The 17,784-nt window shown below is 37.5% G+C and overlaps 1 protein-coding gene across 7 annotated transcripts in view; it reads left to right on the forward strand.

Annotated features, from left to right (window-relative positions):
• The window catches only part of U2SURP (U2 snRNP associated SURP domain containing), a 51,395-nt gene that overhangs the window by 28,026 nt on the left and 5,585 nt on the right, over positions 1-17,784 (forward strand). For all 7 annotated transcript variants that reach the window (XM_082287746.1, XM_082287747.1, XM_082287748.1 and 4 more), the window contains 12 exons: positions 519-623; positions 1,811-1,877; positions 1,968-2,131; positions 3,273-3,435; positions 3,939-4,018; positions 5,031-5,118; positions 6,716-6,838; positions 7,741-7,897; positions 8,247-8,342; positions 8,987-9,053; positions 9,995-10,157; positions 17,505-17,615. In XM_082287746.1, the coding sequence (XP_082143872.1) occupies positions 519-623; positions 1,811-1,877; positions 1,968-2,131; positions 3,273-3,435; positions 3,939-4,018; positions 5,031-5,118; positions 6,716-6,838; positions 7,741-7,897; positions 8,247-8,342; positions 8,987-9,053; positions 9,995-10,157; positions 17,505-17,615 (1,384 nt within the window). The remainder of the gene's footprint in view (positions 1-518; positions 624-1,810; positions 1,878-1,967; positions 2,132-3,272; positions 3,436-3,938; positions 4,019-5,030; positions 5,119-6,715; positions 6,839-7,740; positions 7,898-8,246; positions 8,343-8,986; positions 9,054-9,994; positions 10,158-17,504; positions 17,616-17,784) is intronic.

Below are 17,784 nucleotides of genomic sequence, written 5' to 3' on the forward strand. Positions count from 1 at the left end.
CCCTGTTTGGCATCAAGAAGGCTATTTGCTTTTCCTTTCATACTTGAATAGTTCGAAAGCTGAATGCAGATTCTCTTGAATATGTGTGTGCTATTTTGGGCATAATATTCAGCCACTTGTTCCCCTGTAGAACTTCAGCTAACACTTCAGTCTTATTTCTAGACAATGTAGATGAGGGCTTAGTTTTTGATAGTTAATTGTACTTTGGTGTTCAGGTGCCCCTATTTGTGTATCAGGCTTCTGCTAAGCAAGACATGGTTGTAGGCTAAGCCGTGGAAAATCAGGAAGGAGGTCTCTTAAATTCTTACTCCACCACTGCTAGGCATGGTTTGATTTTTAGAATGCCAGTGTCTGTGATGCAAAGCTATAATATGTTCCATGTTACCTTATCTTTTATGCAGATTTCTTAACAATACAGCAAAATAATCTCCTGCACAGTTGTAGTATCTTAGGTGGAGTGTAGTTTTATATAGTGTTAGGTCTGAATCAATTTTTCTTTAACTGTGTTGTTGTTGTAGGAATTTGCTCGCTTTGATACATCGAATGATAGAGTTTGTGGTTCGGGAAGGGCCCATGTTCGAAGCCATGATCATGAACCGAGAAATCAACAACCCAATGTTCAGGTGCTTATTACAGTGCTTCACTTGGAACTAACACCAAGCTGTTTTCACTGATGTTAATATTTTGTATTCTTGAAATACTAATAAGACCGGCTTTTGCTGTATTTATCTTTATGTGCAGATTTAAACTTTACAAATTGCACCAATGACTGTATTATCCTTTTATAAAGAAGAATGCATTTTTATTCCAGCTGTTACTAATGTGTACATATAAGTAAGTAAAATAGTACACACACACACTATGTAATACTTTCCTAAATATTTAAATAAATAATATTTAAACATACTTTTCTGAGGGATTCACAGTCATCAGTGGAAGCAGTAGCATACATTTTGAAAAAAGAAAAAAATCCTCCCCCCTTCTCCAAACAGACAAACTCAGTGTAAAGTCCACTCTTCCCGGAGCCTAATTTCTAACCTTTAGCAAGAGCTGGGAGGAATTTTTCTTCTATATCAGTGCAAATAGAATTAAAACTTCAGCTGACATAGGGAAGTTTTGAGAATTTCCAGCACTTGTCATTAATAGAATAAAAAAGTATCAATTTCCAAATTTCTTGTGAAATGCAGTCTCTGAAAAGGTTTTCAGGGAAGTGCTAAATGACCTTTTAGCAGTGTTTTATTTGCAGTAAATTTGAAGTGCTTCATTATGATTTTTATATACAAGGTGAGAAAATATGCAGGTCAAAATATCCTGGCCATTAAAAATGGGCTGCTTGTCCCCCATATCCTCCATCTGATGTTGCCAGTGTTGTGACAGACAATTTACTGGTGGAAAACTTGAGGTCATTCAGTATTTGATGAGTCACCTCACTGTGTAAATGCAAGCTCCTGCATCACTTGTGCTGAGGTTGCAGTGGCTCCTGTAGTGACTCTGCACTGATTCTTCTGCTTTGCTGTGAGGTTGCACAGTTGTTCTTTCTCACTCTGTTCTACTTTTAACTTCTGAGCAGTGCTGTGCCTTTGGGGAGTTCTGCTCTCTGCAGATTGCATGTGTGTGTGTGGAGCAGTTGCACATGTTCTGCGTGGCTGTGCTGTGGGTGTGCATGATTTCAGCTCCTTGTGTTCACTCTGCAGCTGAGGTGGAATTCTGAACAGGGTTTGGTTTTGGGATTTTTTATTGCTTTCTTTGAATTTGTGTCAGTTCAAAATTTGTAAAATGCTTTGTGTCTTTTCTTTCTTCTTTGGTTTAGGTTTTTATTTGAAAACCAGACTCCAGCCCATGTGTATTATAGATGGAAGCTTTATTCAATTCTTCAGGCAAGTAGAATTTTAGTGATAATTCATAGCTTCAGGCATAGTGAAGTAAGATAACACCAAAGTAAAAATACTTACGCTTTTTTTTCGTAGGGGGATGCTCCAACCAAGTGGAGGACAGAAGATTTCCGTATGTTCAAAAATGGATCCTTTTGGAGGCCACCACCATTGAATCCATACTTGCATGGGATGTCAGAAGAGCAAGAAACGGAGGCATTTGTGGAGGAACCGAACAAGAAGGGCGCACTTAAGGAAGAGTATGTACTACCTGTGATTTATGGTGCTGCTCTGATAGCTAGTCTGCCTGGGTTTACCCATTGTGTTTCTATAGTTTTAATGTGTCATTTTTAATGTGTCATCCCGTAAGTTGTCGTGCTTGTCATAGTATTCTGTATATGTCAGAGTAAGTGTTTCTTCACCTCAGTGCTTCTGATCATACTTGTTGATGTGTTCTGGATTTGGTTAGATTTGTCATCACTGAACCTTTCATTCCAACTGTTACTAACCTTTAATTTGAAAGGGATTGGGAAGCTGAGTGTTCTTCCCCATTTTCTATTGCTGTCTGTAGGTGACGATATGTAGCACTTTTCTCAACATCATTATGACCTCATGAGCTAAATAGTTGCTGTAATCTTAAACTTTACTGATGCTGTTCATCAGAAATTAAAATTGGGAGCAGCTGTTAATAAACAGGAAGAGAGAGATATCAGAGTTCTTTGCTGTGAATTGTCACTGTGCTGGAGATGGCTGTGCTAGTGGAAATGGAGACCTCCTTTTCTTAACTTTGCTGCTGTTGTTACCAATGTGTTCCTAGCAATTTTCCAAAATGTGTGGAATCCTTTTCTTGTTTTATTCTTCTCTCCATAGTTACTATACCAGTCATGCTTCTGTACATTTTAATACACAGTTTGTTTCTCATACCTTCTTTTGGAAAGGCTCAAAAAGAGATTCTTTTAAACATGTTCTCTGCATATGGAGGTCAGGGAAAATGTGAAGTAGTTGTTTATTTACTAGTTTTCTGAATTTAGTGTTTCTTATTCTGTAGCAGAAAAGACTTGCATGCTTTAGATTTATCCATTTGGTTTAGGCCTAAGCTAAATCCAGAAAGATAATTATTTTATTAGAGATACTGATGTGCTTAATTAGGTATTTCTCAGCTATTTTTCCTTGATTTCTGTATGTAATCAAGACTTGAGTGAGAATTTTTTGCACTTTATGTAATATGGACACAAAAATTCATGAACCACTGAAAGAACTCAGGCAAAAGAATATAAAAATAGTGAAAACGGCTTTTCTTCTAAAGATGGAAAACCAAAAAACCATTAAATGTAAAGGCCCAAAAATACTTTAGTACAAAAGTAGTTTATATTGACAGTATTAAAATTCCTGGTATTTCAGACAGAGGGACAAACTAGAGGAAATTCTGCGTGGATTAACACCTCGGAAGAACGATATTGGTGACGCAATGGTTTTCTGTCTAAATAATGCGGAAGCTGCTGAAGAAATTGTGGACTGCATTACAGAGTCATTGTCCATTCTCAAGACTCCTCTTCCTAAGAAGGTGGGGAGATTTTCAATAACCTTGTATCTTGGGGGAGGAGCTCACTTAGCACGTGCATGTAATTTACAAGCATTATTTCATAAGTTTCAGATAGTATTGAGGCTTTGTACTAAAACGTGGACTTGAATTTAAGTATGATCTCTTCTTGTGGAATTTTGTTACATATTTTTATTCTTTCTGGAGTTGCTTGTAAATAATGTTCTGCCTTACTGTGAAATTGAAAAGATTGAAATGATCTGATCAGATGAGGCAATTTAAACTGGAATGCCATGATTCTCCTTTGTAATGCTGTGGGAATATGTTACAGTAGTTAGTTCCCTATAGCATAAGAGGGGGCTAATTGTGTCTTAGCATGTTTATTAATAATATAGCTGTGCTACACTTAATTCTAATTAGGTACTTCCAGACAGTTTAAACTATCTTGTATTCTTTGTGTGAAAATGCCTTTATTTTCAGGATAATTTAAATTGGAGTCATCTTCATTTGACCATTTTTTATTGTAGATTGCAAGATTGTATCTTGTGTCAGATGTGTTATACAACTCTTCAGCTAAAGTTGCCAATGCTTCCTACTACAGAAAATTGTAAGTATAATATTTTAGGTGATTGGTAGTTAAAAAAATCCTTCTTGTATTCATCTCTGTATGTACATCTCTGGATAAATGTGGTTGTAGAGAAATTTGCACTTCTCTGTGCTACTGCTATTACAGACTGATGGTATTTATATCTGTTTGCATGAAAATGTAGCATGTTGGTAATGCAAAAAATGTATGTGCCCTATGCAAGGGACCAAAGGTGAGAATACTTCAGGTGCCTTTTGACAGAAAGAGCCTGTGGATAATATTCAAGATATGGTACAGCAAATAGTTCAAGCAAAGAAGTAAATTTCTGAAACAGATTTATTTTTATTAAAATGTGGGAGGGTTAACTTTCCATAAACTTTGGACAAGGTATAAGGGGATATTATGTACTTTATTTCTAAGGTGTGAGCAGAATTTAGGAAGAATGTCCAAGGGACAGTATCTGTGTCATATTAAATGTTTGTGTCTAGTTCCTGGAGTGTCTCTAATGTTACGACAGCATGGTGGGAAATATTCAGCATGTTACAAAACTCTAGTGATTGCAATTGATGTTTCTTGTTGCAATGTGTCTGTGTTGTGCTGGTTTATTTTTTGCACATTGTTAGAAGCTCAAGGGAAGCTGGGCAGCTGTTGCTCACTGTGCTTTCATTGAGGGCCTCACTGAATAAATTAGAATACAACCATAACTAAGAATTTTTTAAAATTTCAGATTGAATTTTGAGACAATTCTTTCATTCTATTTAAGGTTGTAAAACTCCTTTTATTGTCCTCCAATCTTTCCAGGGTGTATAAAGAGACTGCAGCAGATGTGAAGATCTCCCTTCACAGTTCTGTTGTTGTCCAAGGTGATTTAATATATAGTAATCATATTTGCTTTATAGTTCAGTTCATGGCTACTGTAAGGATCAGAACCTTGTGCTTTTGAGTCCTGTGTCCCAGGTATTTTCATGAATTATGTATGTCCAGAAAACATATTACGAAGTTTAACTAAAGAAATGTATATGTTTAATTCTAGTTTTGAAACAAAATTATGTCAGATATTCTCTGATCTCAATGCTACTTACCGTACAATACAAGGCCATTTACAGTCTGAAAATTTCAAGGTATGTATTTCATTGTTATTTACATGACATAGAAGTCATATAAATAGATATTCCTGCCCAAGAGATTGCATACTATGATAGGTGGCTTAGACATCAAGGTCCCTAATTAGGCTTTAAAAAGAATACTTTTAAAAGGTTTTCTCTTTTGCAAAGATAGCCTTGAAATTAAGGAAGGAAATGAGCATCTGCCAGCTGAAGTGTACCAGTAGATTTACAGTTGTGGAGTTGAGAGGATATCTATCACTTGAGTTGCAGACAAGGCCTTCTAGCTTTCTTACTGTTTTTGGGCCAGCTGTATTTCAAATTCAGAAGTAAACTTGTGTGGAAGTGCTCAGAGTGGAAAGAAACTCCTGGGCAGAACAGCACAAAGTTACTTTTAAACATTTTTTGTGTCAGGCTTTATTTTAGAGTTCTGATAAGCAGTCTGACCATGGGTAATTGAGAGTGATTTTTGAGGTTAAATGCTCTCTGCTTCTCATGCTTGACGCTGTTCCTTCTGTTTCTATGCTGCCCCTGCGCTTCTTTTTTCTTTTTGTTTTTCAGTCAGAAGCTTTAAATACAAAGCTTACAGTGTAGTTAGTTTTTCTGTATTAAGGTCTTCATCCTGGTTGTCCTCAATCCCTCTGCTCTCAATTGCTCTAGATTGAGAATCAGCTTTAGTTATCTGCTATTTTAAACCTTTGTTAAATTATATGATAAAGAGAGGCAGTTTTTTTTAGTATATCCGCATCTTCAGTTACATTTAGAGTGTCAAACTTGAACTGAAACACATCTTTTCAAATATGCTTTTTAAGAAGAAAAATCATAAAATTATTTGGGTTGGAAGGAACTTTCTAAAGATCATCTTGTTCCAACCTGCTGCCGTGGTCAGAGACACATTTCACTAAACCAGGTTGCTCAGATCTCCATCCGGCCTCGCCTTGAACACTTCCAGGGGTGGGGCATCCATAACTTCTCTGAGCAACCTGTGCCAGTGCCTCAGCACCTTCACACTGAAGAATTTCTTGATAACAGCTAATCTAATCCAACCCTCTTTTCTGTTTAAAGCCATTCCCCCCCTTGTCCTGTCACTACCTGCATTTGTAAGAGGTCCTTCTCCAGCTTTCTTTTAGCCCCTGTGGATGCTGGAAGGGGCTCTAAAGTCTCCCCAGAGCCTTCTCTTCTCCAGGCTGAACAAAATGGAAGTAGGAACACAACTTCAGTTCAATAATATGTATAAGCCAATGTTGATTTTAGTTATTTTATTTTACAAAAAGATATTTTCTCTTACATTTGGTGGAGGCACCTGCTTCAAACATTGGGGCAGAATGAAATTTACTATCAGGATGGAATTGGCAACAGCCAAAATGGATAATGTAATAGGAATTTAAAAGGAAAATGAAACCCAAGTGAGATTTCTTAAAATGTAGTTCCTATATATGTATTTTTGTAAAATTACTAGTCTTGCCCAGCATGGTATCATTGCAATATACTTCAGTGTGGAACTACTTAGGAATAGTTGTCTACAGTAGTAGTTCTCTGTGGTCTATTTCCCGTCGAAGAAATAAATTTCTTGAATACAAATGTTTTAGCTTTTTTTCTTTCCTCTTGCTTCTAGCAACGAGTGATGACATGCTTCCGAGCATGGGAGGACTGGGCAATCTATCCAGAACCATTTCTGATCAAACTACAGAATATTTTCTTGGGACTTGTAAATATCATGGAAGATAAAGAAACAGAGGTAAGTGGCCTCAGGATCTATGCTAGCAGATGGGAAAAAGTGTGTTAATATAAAATAGGGCTGGCAAGGATTATTTTGCTCTTTTAGGGTGAATAAACCTGTCTTTCCTTCAAGTCCTTGCTCCTAAACAGAGGTGTAACGTATTTTCAAAAGCAAATACTGTTTAATCTGTCTATGAGTGCTGTGGTGGAGTTATATTGTGAAAGTGTTTCAGAGCAAAGACTAGTGCAGAATGACAGGTATTTTCCTTTGTGTTGGAAATACTCTGTAATATCTCTCTCTGAATTCTGAGTGGAGTTTCAGGTGTTGGAACTGTGTGGAAAGATGCCTTCCAGAGCAGTGGGAAGGAGGCCTGTAGTATAATTGGAAGGGCAGCTGATTCCTCTGAATGGAAGAGCAGGGTGAACACACACGTATGAAGGACAGTGCCTGTACCTAACAAGTTAGAATACACAGCTGTATTTATAATTTGTGTGTTCCTTAAATTGGTGTTCCTGCTAAATAGGCCATTTTTGTCAGTTGTTCATTTTGCTGGTCTTGGGGAAACTTTCATATCAAGTAAGTGTGATTTATCTGACTCTAATTGGCTGATTTTGAGCTATACCTCAATTTAATAGCTCTTCTTTTGCATATAGGTATTGGAAAGCCTATTGACCTCCTTTCAGTACATTGTGGACAAATTCTAAGTTCTTGCCTATAGTTTTTTATAGGAAGATATTGTTGTGTTATTTACTCTAGAATAAGCAACTGTACTTGTTAGCAAAAATTGTTGAAGTAGATATTTTTGAGGCTTTGATATTTATAAAAGTGCTTCTTCAAAAAGAAATTATTTAATAATTGGAGAAGTAAAGAAAAGCAATGTAAATTTGTACTTGAAATAATTACATATTATTTGCTTTCAGGAAGTACCGGATGATCTTGATGGTGCTCCCATTGAGGAAGAGCTCGATGGTGCTCCACTAGAAGATGTGGATGGAATTCCTATTGATGCTGCTCCTATTGATGATCTGGATGGAGTCCCAATTAAATCACTGGATGATGATCTTGATGGAGTTCCTTGTATGAATTGTTTCAACTTTCAAATTGAATCTTCAATCCTTGATCTTTTTTTTCCTGTGGAGTTTTTAGAAATACAGCCTAGAACTGATCTGGCATGTAGCTTTGTAAAATGTTGAGTTGATTAATTTCAATTTGCTCTACTGCTTTTAGGTAGCAATTGCTTCAGAAGCACAGGAGGTGTCTTCTGATGTTATACATGTTGGGATGTAAAACCTGGTTTCTTTCTTTGCAGATATTAACATTGTATCATCTGTTTCATTATTTAATTCTGATTGTTATCGTAGTACTTTTCCGTTTCAACTTCTAAAGAGCTTTGTAAGTTATTTTTCTGTGTCTCTTTCTCCACCAGTGGATACAACTGAAGATTCAAAAAAGAATGAGCCTATATTTAAAGTTGCCCCTTCGAAGTGGGAAGCAGTGGATGAATCGGAACTGGAAGCCCAAGGTTAGTTTTGAAAGTATCTTTTCTGAAGTAAACTGAAACCATAATGTCACTTATGCAATGATTATTTTCAGCTGATCTGTGCTGAAATGCTAATGGAATTCATGTTGTAACATAGTGGGATTTTCTGTTGTAACTTGTTCACTGAATTTTAAACCAAAAAGGAAAATACTGTATTCTGTTGCAGTTATTCTACTTCAATAACCTATCAACCTTTAAAAGTAATTTCCATTCATTAAGAATAAATTCTTAATGATTGGAATATTCTTAATGATTCATTAAGAATAAATACTGAAAACAAAAAAAAAAGTGTTAGTAGTTGGCAGTCTTTTAAAATCTTGGTTTGAAGATAATGTTTTATAAACGGACAAATACTTGCCTGCTTTTGAAGGATTTACTGAAATGTGATACACAATGTGAGCGAATAGCTCGGTGAATAGTAAATATTCTGATAATGGGCTGGTTTGAATATTTCTGTGAAATAGAAAGTCTGTATTAAGTGCTAGATGCTGGTAAGTTTTACCACATTGTACTTCTTATTATATCTTATATACTATACATCTTATTATAATTATATTACAAATACTAATTTTCAGATCAAGTGGTAGCTTTTTTTGTTGTTAAAATTATCCTGCTATCTCTTCTAGCTGTTACTACTTCTAAGTGGGAGCTTTTTGACCAACATGAAGAATCTGAGGAGGAAGAAATTCAAAAGTAAATACTTTTTCATGCTGATGAAAACATACTTATTTTATGTATCTAAGGTTGAGTGTCTTTGGAACTCCTTATAAGATAGATATCTATTACATGAGTAGAACAAAAATGAAGTTTTGAAAGTAGGAAAATAAGAAAATGGAGAAAAGTCAGGATTTTAGTGCAGCATGCTTTCAGTCCCCATGATTTTTTTCTAACATGACAAATTACACCTTTTGGTAGAGTTGTACGCTGATTTGAGAATTTAACATCAAATAGTAAGAACTAAGGTAGTAGTATGGATATCTTGCTATCAGGTGTATATGAATATATCTAAATCTCTGCCTTTTACTTCTGAGACAAGCACAGTGAGTCATGTTCTGAGGTGTTTTGTTGGATGCTGGTAGGCTCCATGCCAGCAGAAGTTGGTTTTGAGTTGTCTTTGAGAACATCTGTTAGTTAATGCTGTAAATACTTCCTGCATTGCATGGAGTCCTGCAGCACTCTAGTGGCCAGCCTGGGAATATAATTTTGGGTATCTGCCATCTCTCAGGTTTATCTCCCAAAAGCAAATGTGGTAAATTTTGTTCTTCCATTAAACTTAATATACCTGAAAAGCTCCATTACAGCAGTTTGAGATTCTCCTGAGGGAATGGGTTTGTTCAGTAGCTGAGGTAGAGTTGTATTTGATGACTGTAAATTTCATGAATTCTTCTGCACTCTGTTTCTGTGAAAAGTATAAATTGTGTGAGTAATAAAAAATAACAACAATTTATTAAATGAGAAAGTTATCTGTCTCCCAGATAGAGACTAATTTGTAGCTGCAGACTTTTACATAATCTAACTTAATATATTTCAGAACTAGTAACTAATCATAGAAACTAAGTAGGAGAAGTAGTATATTTCATATATACTTAAAATACCTGTTACGTCTTAGTTAGTTCTGTATGTTTTCTGTAAAGTCAAGAAGAAGAAAGTGAAGATGAAGAAGACACTCAGAGTTCTAAGTCAGAAGAACAACACATGTATTCCAATCCTATTAAAGAGGAAATGCCCGAATCCAAGTCATCAGTCAAATATTCAGAAATGAGTGAAGAAAAGCGTGCCAAACTCCGAGAGATAGAGGTGAGCATGGGGTGTTTTGTGCCACCCTTCTGGACCTTTCCAATTGTCACCCCACCCTGAGTTCTCTACATATGATAGGGAGTTATTTTTACTGAAATAATTACAGTCCTGTTATATAGTGGGGTTTTGTTTTAGTCTGGTGTATTTTTGTAAAGGTGTATTTGTTCACACCCTTACATTGCCTGGTTTTGACTTCTAAAATAATGCAGGAAAAAATGGAAAATAGAGTCAGGGGATACTGCATGCTGAGAATGGCTGTTGCTTTTCAGAACCACTAGTAGCTTTAGATCACTTGGGTCCTCATATGCTTTCCTCCCCTTGGGCAAATGGGATTAACTTTTGGACGTGGCCTTAGTCCTCTACCTTTCTTGTTTTCTCTGTTTCTTGCCTCGAAGTGTCTGTATTTTATTGCATTTAACAATGTCTCTTTTCACGGTCTCAGCTGTCAAAGAAGTAGATACAACTAACTTAGGTGGTTGTGGAATGGAGTATTTTAATTGAAGCCCTACATGCAGTTCGTAGGGCTCACTGGTTGTTCTCTCCTTTCTCCGAGCACAGGTGTTATTGTAGCTGTTAAGCTTGATCAGCAGAAGTTGTTATGTCTTTGTTCTGGCTTCTGAGCTTGTGCTTGACTGAGAAAGTGACTAGAACTGGAATTTAGCACAAGCTTTGTCTAGCAGTGAACCCTTTCTGATACACACTTGCCATGCAAAGTCAGGTTAAAAATTGTATGTGACTTTCTGGCTTGTATTCAGTATTCAAACCTGGGGGACATTGAATACCAGAATTCTTGTAGCTTCTGTTCAGTGCATTAAAACGATATTAAGAAGCTGCTAAATACTTATGGCAGTTGTAGCATCTCCAAATGACAGGTTATAATCTGAGTAATGTTTTGAAGGTGGAATTGTGGCTGCCTACCTGTTTATTCTGTAATGTGCTAGTTAGCTAAAATCAGACATTAGCAAAGCCCTGTAATATTCTTCTAAGATGTTCAGCCAATAATTGAAAATGTCACAAATGTTGTTTCTCTCAAATAAGCCTCCCTTTAACTATTCAGATTTTATTGAAATTAATAGTCTCTCACTAAGCACTTAGAAACCTCTTGCTTTGTGCAGCAGTTTGAAAGTTCATGATATGTAGCCATATTAAGTGAGTAAATTCAGAGTGTGAGAAGCTGAGTGGGATTTATGTCTGACCTGACTCATGGTGGCAGTATTTTTGTAGAAAATACATGATGTTAGACTAATGAAAGTACAAGTGAAACTAATTTTCATGTTTCTGTAATACTGATTGTAGCAGTTATGGAAAGAGCTCCTTTCAGATTGAGTATCTGTTTTACAGACCTTATCTTGGCAGTTGTGGAAGCAGATTTGGCACTGATTTGTTTTAACCATTGTCACTTTTACACTGCACAAGTGTTTTAAGTTCTTTCATCAATGTACTCTGTCAGTAAAAGTTTTAGATGGCAAATAACCTGAGTTTTTCAAGTGCATGTTTGCATTTTATTCTTTTTGGTAAGGAATTACCATCTTGGTTTTACACTTTTGGAACTGCCAGAAGAGGAGAACAATTTTTTTCCTTTTCGAGAACATTTCAGACACTATGTAGGAGTACTTAAAATTTTCGTCAAGTTTGTAATTGACAAGAAAGTACTCCCTGTACTACTTCAAAGCATTCACACTCATGGTTTCTTCTTAGTATGTACCCAGTCCCTGCCAAAACCCACATCCATTATTAATTTCAGGGAAGGGGCTGAGGAAAAAAACAACCAATTACCAGCTTTAAGAATTATGCCATCTAATATCCACTGTAAAAAAATGTTGTGTAAAATATTTGGCAAAAAAATTGGTGAAGTCTGATTCACTAGCTGCACAGTCTACACAGTGACTGCCAGGGAAGCTGAGAAACATTTTTTCATGCATTTTTTGGAAATTCATTAATAGAGCAACAGTTCTTTCTCTTGGCACAGTTAGTAAATTAAGCTTGTTAGCTGGAAGGGGAAAGTGAAGTAAGAAACAAACTTTGGCCTCAGCCATCACATCAGAGGAGGCAATTTAGTAACCTTTTGTTTGCCTTGCCTCATACCCCTGTTAATCCTTCTGAAGTGTGAATTCTTTCCAGAACTTAGCAGGAGCAGAGGCTTTCCTGTAACACTGAAGAACAGTGATTTCTTAACTGTTTAAGTGTGGAAAGATTGGCACTTTGCTTTGTATTATAGCTTAAATTTCAGAAAGGTCTTTATGGTGCTGTGTGCCTTTCATCCCTCGGGGACATCTAAAAGAAAGGTGTATTCCTCTTTGTAAAGAGACCTTGGTGCTGTGAAGTGGTAGAAAAATGGGAATTTTATTATTTAAATTGTTCATTAAGCATGTTCCCTTAGAGTGTACAAAAACTCACAGACAAAATGAAGCAGCATAGTCCGCTTTGTACTTTTCTCTAAGGTATCTTACTTCTGTCTCCACCTTGCTGCACAAGTTTTGATAATCCTACTCCAACAAACAAAAAAGCACAGCACAGGCTTCATCTGCAGCAGGAGGCAGGCTGTTCATAAGTCCAGACATATCAGTGCTTCCAAAAGGGTTAAACAGGATTTTAGTCTTTCTTAGTATCTGGCTTTGCTCACCTTTATGTTGGCCACCTGAGACCTCAAAGCAGTGTTTGACTGAGGTAGGAGACCAGTGGTGTGGAGGGTTCCTGCTGGGCCTTTCTGCTGGTACTCCCAGCTTCAGGAGGGGCAGGATTGGATCCTGTTACACCATCCTGTGTCTGTGCTCTGTCAGTACCTCGCTGCCCCGTGCACAGATACTCCACACCAAACACCCCCTGCCCCCTTATGGTATTGAAAGTCTGATTTATTTTTCTACCAAGCGCCAAAGAGAGTTTCCTGGATGTCACAAAGGAAAGGTGGTTACTTTTGTCAAGAAGTTCCATAAAATTTCCGTATTTCTTTCTCTGGATTATGGTGCTTAGTGTGCAGAATACTCAACTTTTGAGTATTTGTTTGTCAGGTCACAGGAGCTGTCTGTAATCACCACTGAAACAATATATAACCCTTTGGTTTTTGGAGTTTGTGGAGGTTTCTGTAGCTGGCTCACTTGAGGCTAATGCAAAATGGTGTAAAGATATGCTATTAAGTATCCTACTGATTGTGGCTTAATAATAACAGATGAGACAAATTGCCTTGTGCTTAACTAATAGTTTTGCTATTTATAGCAGTTGTTTCTTTGACGATGATGATTACTCAGAAGATTCTGGTCTGTTTTAAATCTTTGACTCTTATTTCTGTTTTACAAAAGCAAGGAATTGCTTAGCTCCAAGACTCTTGGCAACCTGTGAGTGTGATGGAGCGTGCCAGAGGGCTCTGTGGCAGAAGAGATATCTCACATGTGTACATCAGTACATCTGTCATCTGTTGTTGATAATATTGTAGCTGCAGAAATTCCACTACTCATAGACTTGCTGGAAAGATCAAGCTTTCAAAGAAATATTTTGCTCTGCTTCTGGCAAAATCTAGGACTTGTGACGGCCATTGTTGCTGCAAGACTGTTCTGAAAAAAAACAAAACACTTTGGTCTGTTTGGATGTCTGTCCTGTCTGTATCTAATCAGTCTACACTGAAGTGCTTACATTACTTACCAAGCAGAAATTCCTATCTTTCATCAAGTGTCTGGTGATGAGCTTCCTAGTTCATCCTAATATGTAGCATGCAGCTAATTTATCTCAAATTAGTTATGTTTGAATGTGGCCGCTTTAAGTTGAGAGGCTGTGTAACTGTGGAATAACCTCTTGTGAAAAAGCCTTTTTGCACTGAAGATCCTGTGCATGGTCTCAGTATCAGCAGAAGGTTAGAAAACCAAGAACAGTTTTTGGAAGCAGATCAATTTTTAAGTAAGGGAGGCTGCTGACAACACACCTGTTGGTATCTAAATGGAAAAAGCAGAGCTTCAGTTTGCAGCAGTCTGGTTTCCCTGAGCTGTGGTAGCAAAATGTTACCTGTTCCTTTAGCTTGCTTGCTTCCTGGGTGGGCTGTAAGCAAGGCCTCAGCTTCTAGCTAAGGCTGAACGCTTTAAACTCTCCTCAAATGGGTCCAGTGAGAGAGGAAGGAAGTCTCCAGATGAGAACCAATAGACAAGAGGTATGCTGTGGAGTGTTTGTCTTGAGCTTGTAGGAAAGAGCTCCTTGTGTTAGTGAGAAATGTGATCCTGCACTGGAGCATTAAGTAGGGATCGCTCACAGCAGTGATATCTGACACTTCGGCATTGCAGTCTCTGAAGACCTGGAACTCTGCTCTAGGAGGCTGCTCTAAGGAATTAGAATTGCAAAGTTTGGGCACAGGGATTTGAAACATTTTCCCCTTCCATTTTATCATTCATATTACTGACTTTGGGGATAGTCCAGATAAAAATCAGTGTATTTATTCCTAAAGATGAACAGGCTTAACAGTTCTTGTCTGTTGAACAAGAATAGTTAAAGAACAGCCAGTGCATTGAGGATATTAGTTCATTCTCAATGCAGGTTTACAAAGTGAAATGCTCACAAAATTCATCAATTAGATGCTTAAGCAGATTTAAGTCTAAGTATTAAGGATCTTTCTCCTGTGGGAGTATCTTGAACTGTGTGATAGGGATATGAGCATCCTGTACTCTGCATGGAGAGGTCGTGAGAAGAGTGTTCACTTTGGCCAGTGTACAGTGAGCAGTGAAATAGTGAATGGAAGGCTCAGCCAAGCACTGCAGCTGGTGCAAGGGAAGGGGGGGGGGGGGGGGCTCTGTGCTTGGAGTGCAGGAGTGGATGGAAGAGCCTGATCTTTCTGTAGTGAGCTGTTGATACCATCTCAGCACTTTGTAACACTTTGTAAAGGTGACTACCTTTTCCAGGGGGCGTAGTCATTTCCTCTGCTCACCGCATCTTTTAAAATGAGTCAGTTTACATGGGTTCAAAGGGAGATACAGAGGTTGTGTGGAAGAGAGATCCATCCATGGCTGGTGTGTAAAAGACCAGAGCTGTCTCAGGAAACCACATGATCCTACCACAGCTGGAGTCTGGGGAGATGTTGAGTGAGATGTTACCATAGGGTAGGCTTTTCCTATTTTCTCTCTTCTCGAGGCACCTGCTAATGACCACCTTCAGCGCCCCACTCCACCCACAGTTTCTGGAGAAGCTATGTGCAAATAATTCCTCTTGCTATTTTAAACCTGTTGCCAACAGTGGGTTGTATGGCATGCATGTCAGCAATTTTTGCATCCATTTAGCTTATTAAATCAGGTAAAGCCTGTTGGGATTCCTAGTTTATTTTCATCTCAGGTTTCTTTGGGCTATAGACTTAGGCTTCCTTGCTTTCTAAATATCATTAAACAGAGACTGTCACAGCTTTGTTGGCTAAAACTGTAAAGAAATAAAATCTGATGAGGATGGAGGGTTTCTTTGGGCTTTGTTGGTTTGAGTTTTTGTTTGTTAGTTTTGTTTTTTTAAATTATCTGGGTTACTTAGTTGGGAAAAAAAAGTCTTATGGGCATATTCATGCTATGACAGCCCAAGAGGCTTCTTGGATCAGCTAAGCCTCCTCTGCACTCCTCCTGCTTGGTACTGAAGATACTGAGCAGCTGATAACCTTGGAGTTTACATGATGGTAGGGAATGCTATTCTGATTTTTTATCAGAACAGGTGGTACACAGTTAAACTGAGTATGTTTCCAGAAGGTATTTCTACCTTTGGAACTCTGCATTTGAAGGGGGGAGAAGAAAAACATGCCTTTATTGAAGGTGGTATGTGACAAATGATGATGACAGTTTTCCATTGGCTGAATTGTAAGAAAAAATGCTCAACTGCAGGGAGAGCAGACTCTGTAAGTGAGGGAGGGAAGCAGAATAGTTAACAGAAATTTACTGTGATGTGAGGTAACTGCTTTTTTAAAATTTTATTTCTTTTTCCCCTAAAGCAAGTTGTTCCCTTATATTTGAGACTAAAATGAAAAATGGTGTTGGCATAAGCTCTGTAACTGAAGGGAAGGGGGATCCTGTTCAAAATAGTGTTATCCTTGCTTGGATTTTATGTTTTTTAACATACTCGTGATTAGTTTGTTTTTGTGATACCTTTCCTTTCTGTCAGTAATTGGAAGGGCTGATTAGATCCAGTCTGCTCGATTTTTGAGAGGGAAGGAAAAACCCTGCAGAGTTTGATTTTGTGACTACTTCATATTGGGGAATTGAGGACCTGGAGAATAAGAATCCTTTCCGATAATCAAAATGGACATAGTTGCAAAGTCTTTTCCTTTGTGTGTTTTCAGTGTGGAAGAATTAAGTATTTTTAAAGAGAAAATATCTTTGTGTGTTTGCTAAAAATAAAACCTCGAGCACTGGAAAGATCTACTAATGTATAGGATGTCGGTATTGGAACAGGACATGCAGGAGGGTCAGAGCATGAACATTTGGAAGAGGGCTGACAAATACAACCTGAATTATTACCAAGATCTTCCTTCCTTCCCCAAAAAAGAGACACTTTCTCCTCCAAAACAAATTGAAGGATTGTTTGTACAAGGACATGTCACTAGGAATAAAGAATTGACAGATGATAAGAGATGTGAGTGAAGTTCCATTATGTGAATCAACTTGGAGAAGGTTTTAGCTCATCGAGACCAAAAAAAAAAAACCCAAACCCAAAAAAACAATCCACAAAAAAACAACACATGGAGAAATTCTGACATATGCTTAACTTTGTGACTCTGCCGGGGATACTGCAGCAAAATTTAGTGTTACATTTAGCAGCACTTGGGAACTGAATTCGGTTGGTAAGCTTGTTAGCACATGAAAAAGTATTATGTTAGTAAAAATCAGTTCTTTCAAATCAGCCACTCTGTGCAAACAACCCTGAAGAGGAGATGCATTGTTTTATGTCCTAATTATGTCAGTCATTTGATTTTAACATTTAGGGTTAATGCAAAAAGGCAGTTTCTGAAGGAAACTTTGAAGTAGACAAGAGAAATTGAAAGAATGTATTGACACCTGCAGTAAATGATTTCATTTTGAAAGAAAAAAAACAGATAATGACCCAGGAAAGACAAGGGTGCAGTGTACTAATGATGGGAACAGAATTTAATAGAATAACAGAAAAAAATTCCCTCTATTTTTAGTTCTTACCATGTCTGTAAACAACTGCAGGTGCCTGCAGATAAGTGTGTGGTTTTGTTACTTTGATCCAGTTTAAATAAATCTGGTACCTCTGTGCACAAGCTTGTATAGAAGGAATGAAGAACACAGATTATAAATCATGGAAATTTCATTTTCAGCCACCTGCCTAACTGGATAAATAATAAGACAAATAATCTAATGGTCAGTATTATTTTCACAGCTTAAGGTGATGAAGTTTCAGGATGAGTTAGAGTCTGGGAAAAGACCCAAGAAACCAGGCCAGAGTTTTCAGGAACAGGTTGAACACTATAGAGACAAGCTGCTCCAGAGGGTAAGAACTGTTCTTTATGTTTGCCTCTGATTCTGTGATAGGCTTTTATTGAGTTGATTGAATGTAAGGTGGCATTAAGCATAACAACACATGGTTCTTGTTAAAATACTACTGTAATGTCAGACTGCCTGTTTAAGTCCAAGTGCTTTTGGCAGAACACCTACAATCT

This window comes from Coloeus monedula, assembly GCF_965178545.1.
Source record: "Coloeus monedula genome assembly, chromosome: 10".
NCBI classification, from domain to species: domain Eukaryota; kingdom Metazoa; phylum Chordata; class Aves; order Passeriformes; family Corvidae; genus Coloeus; species Coloeus monedula.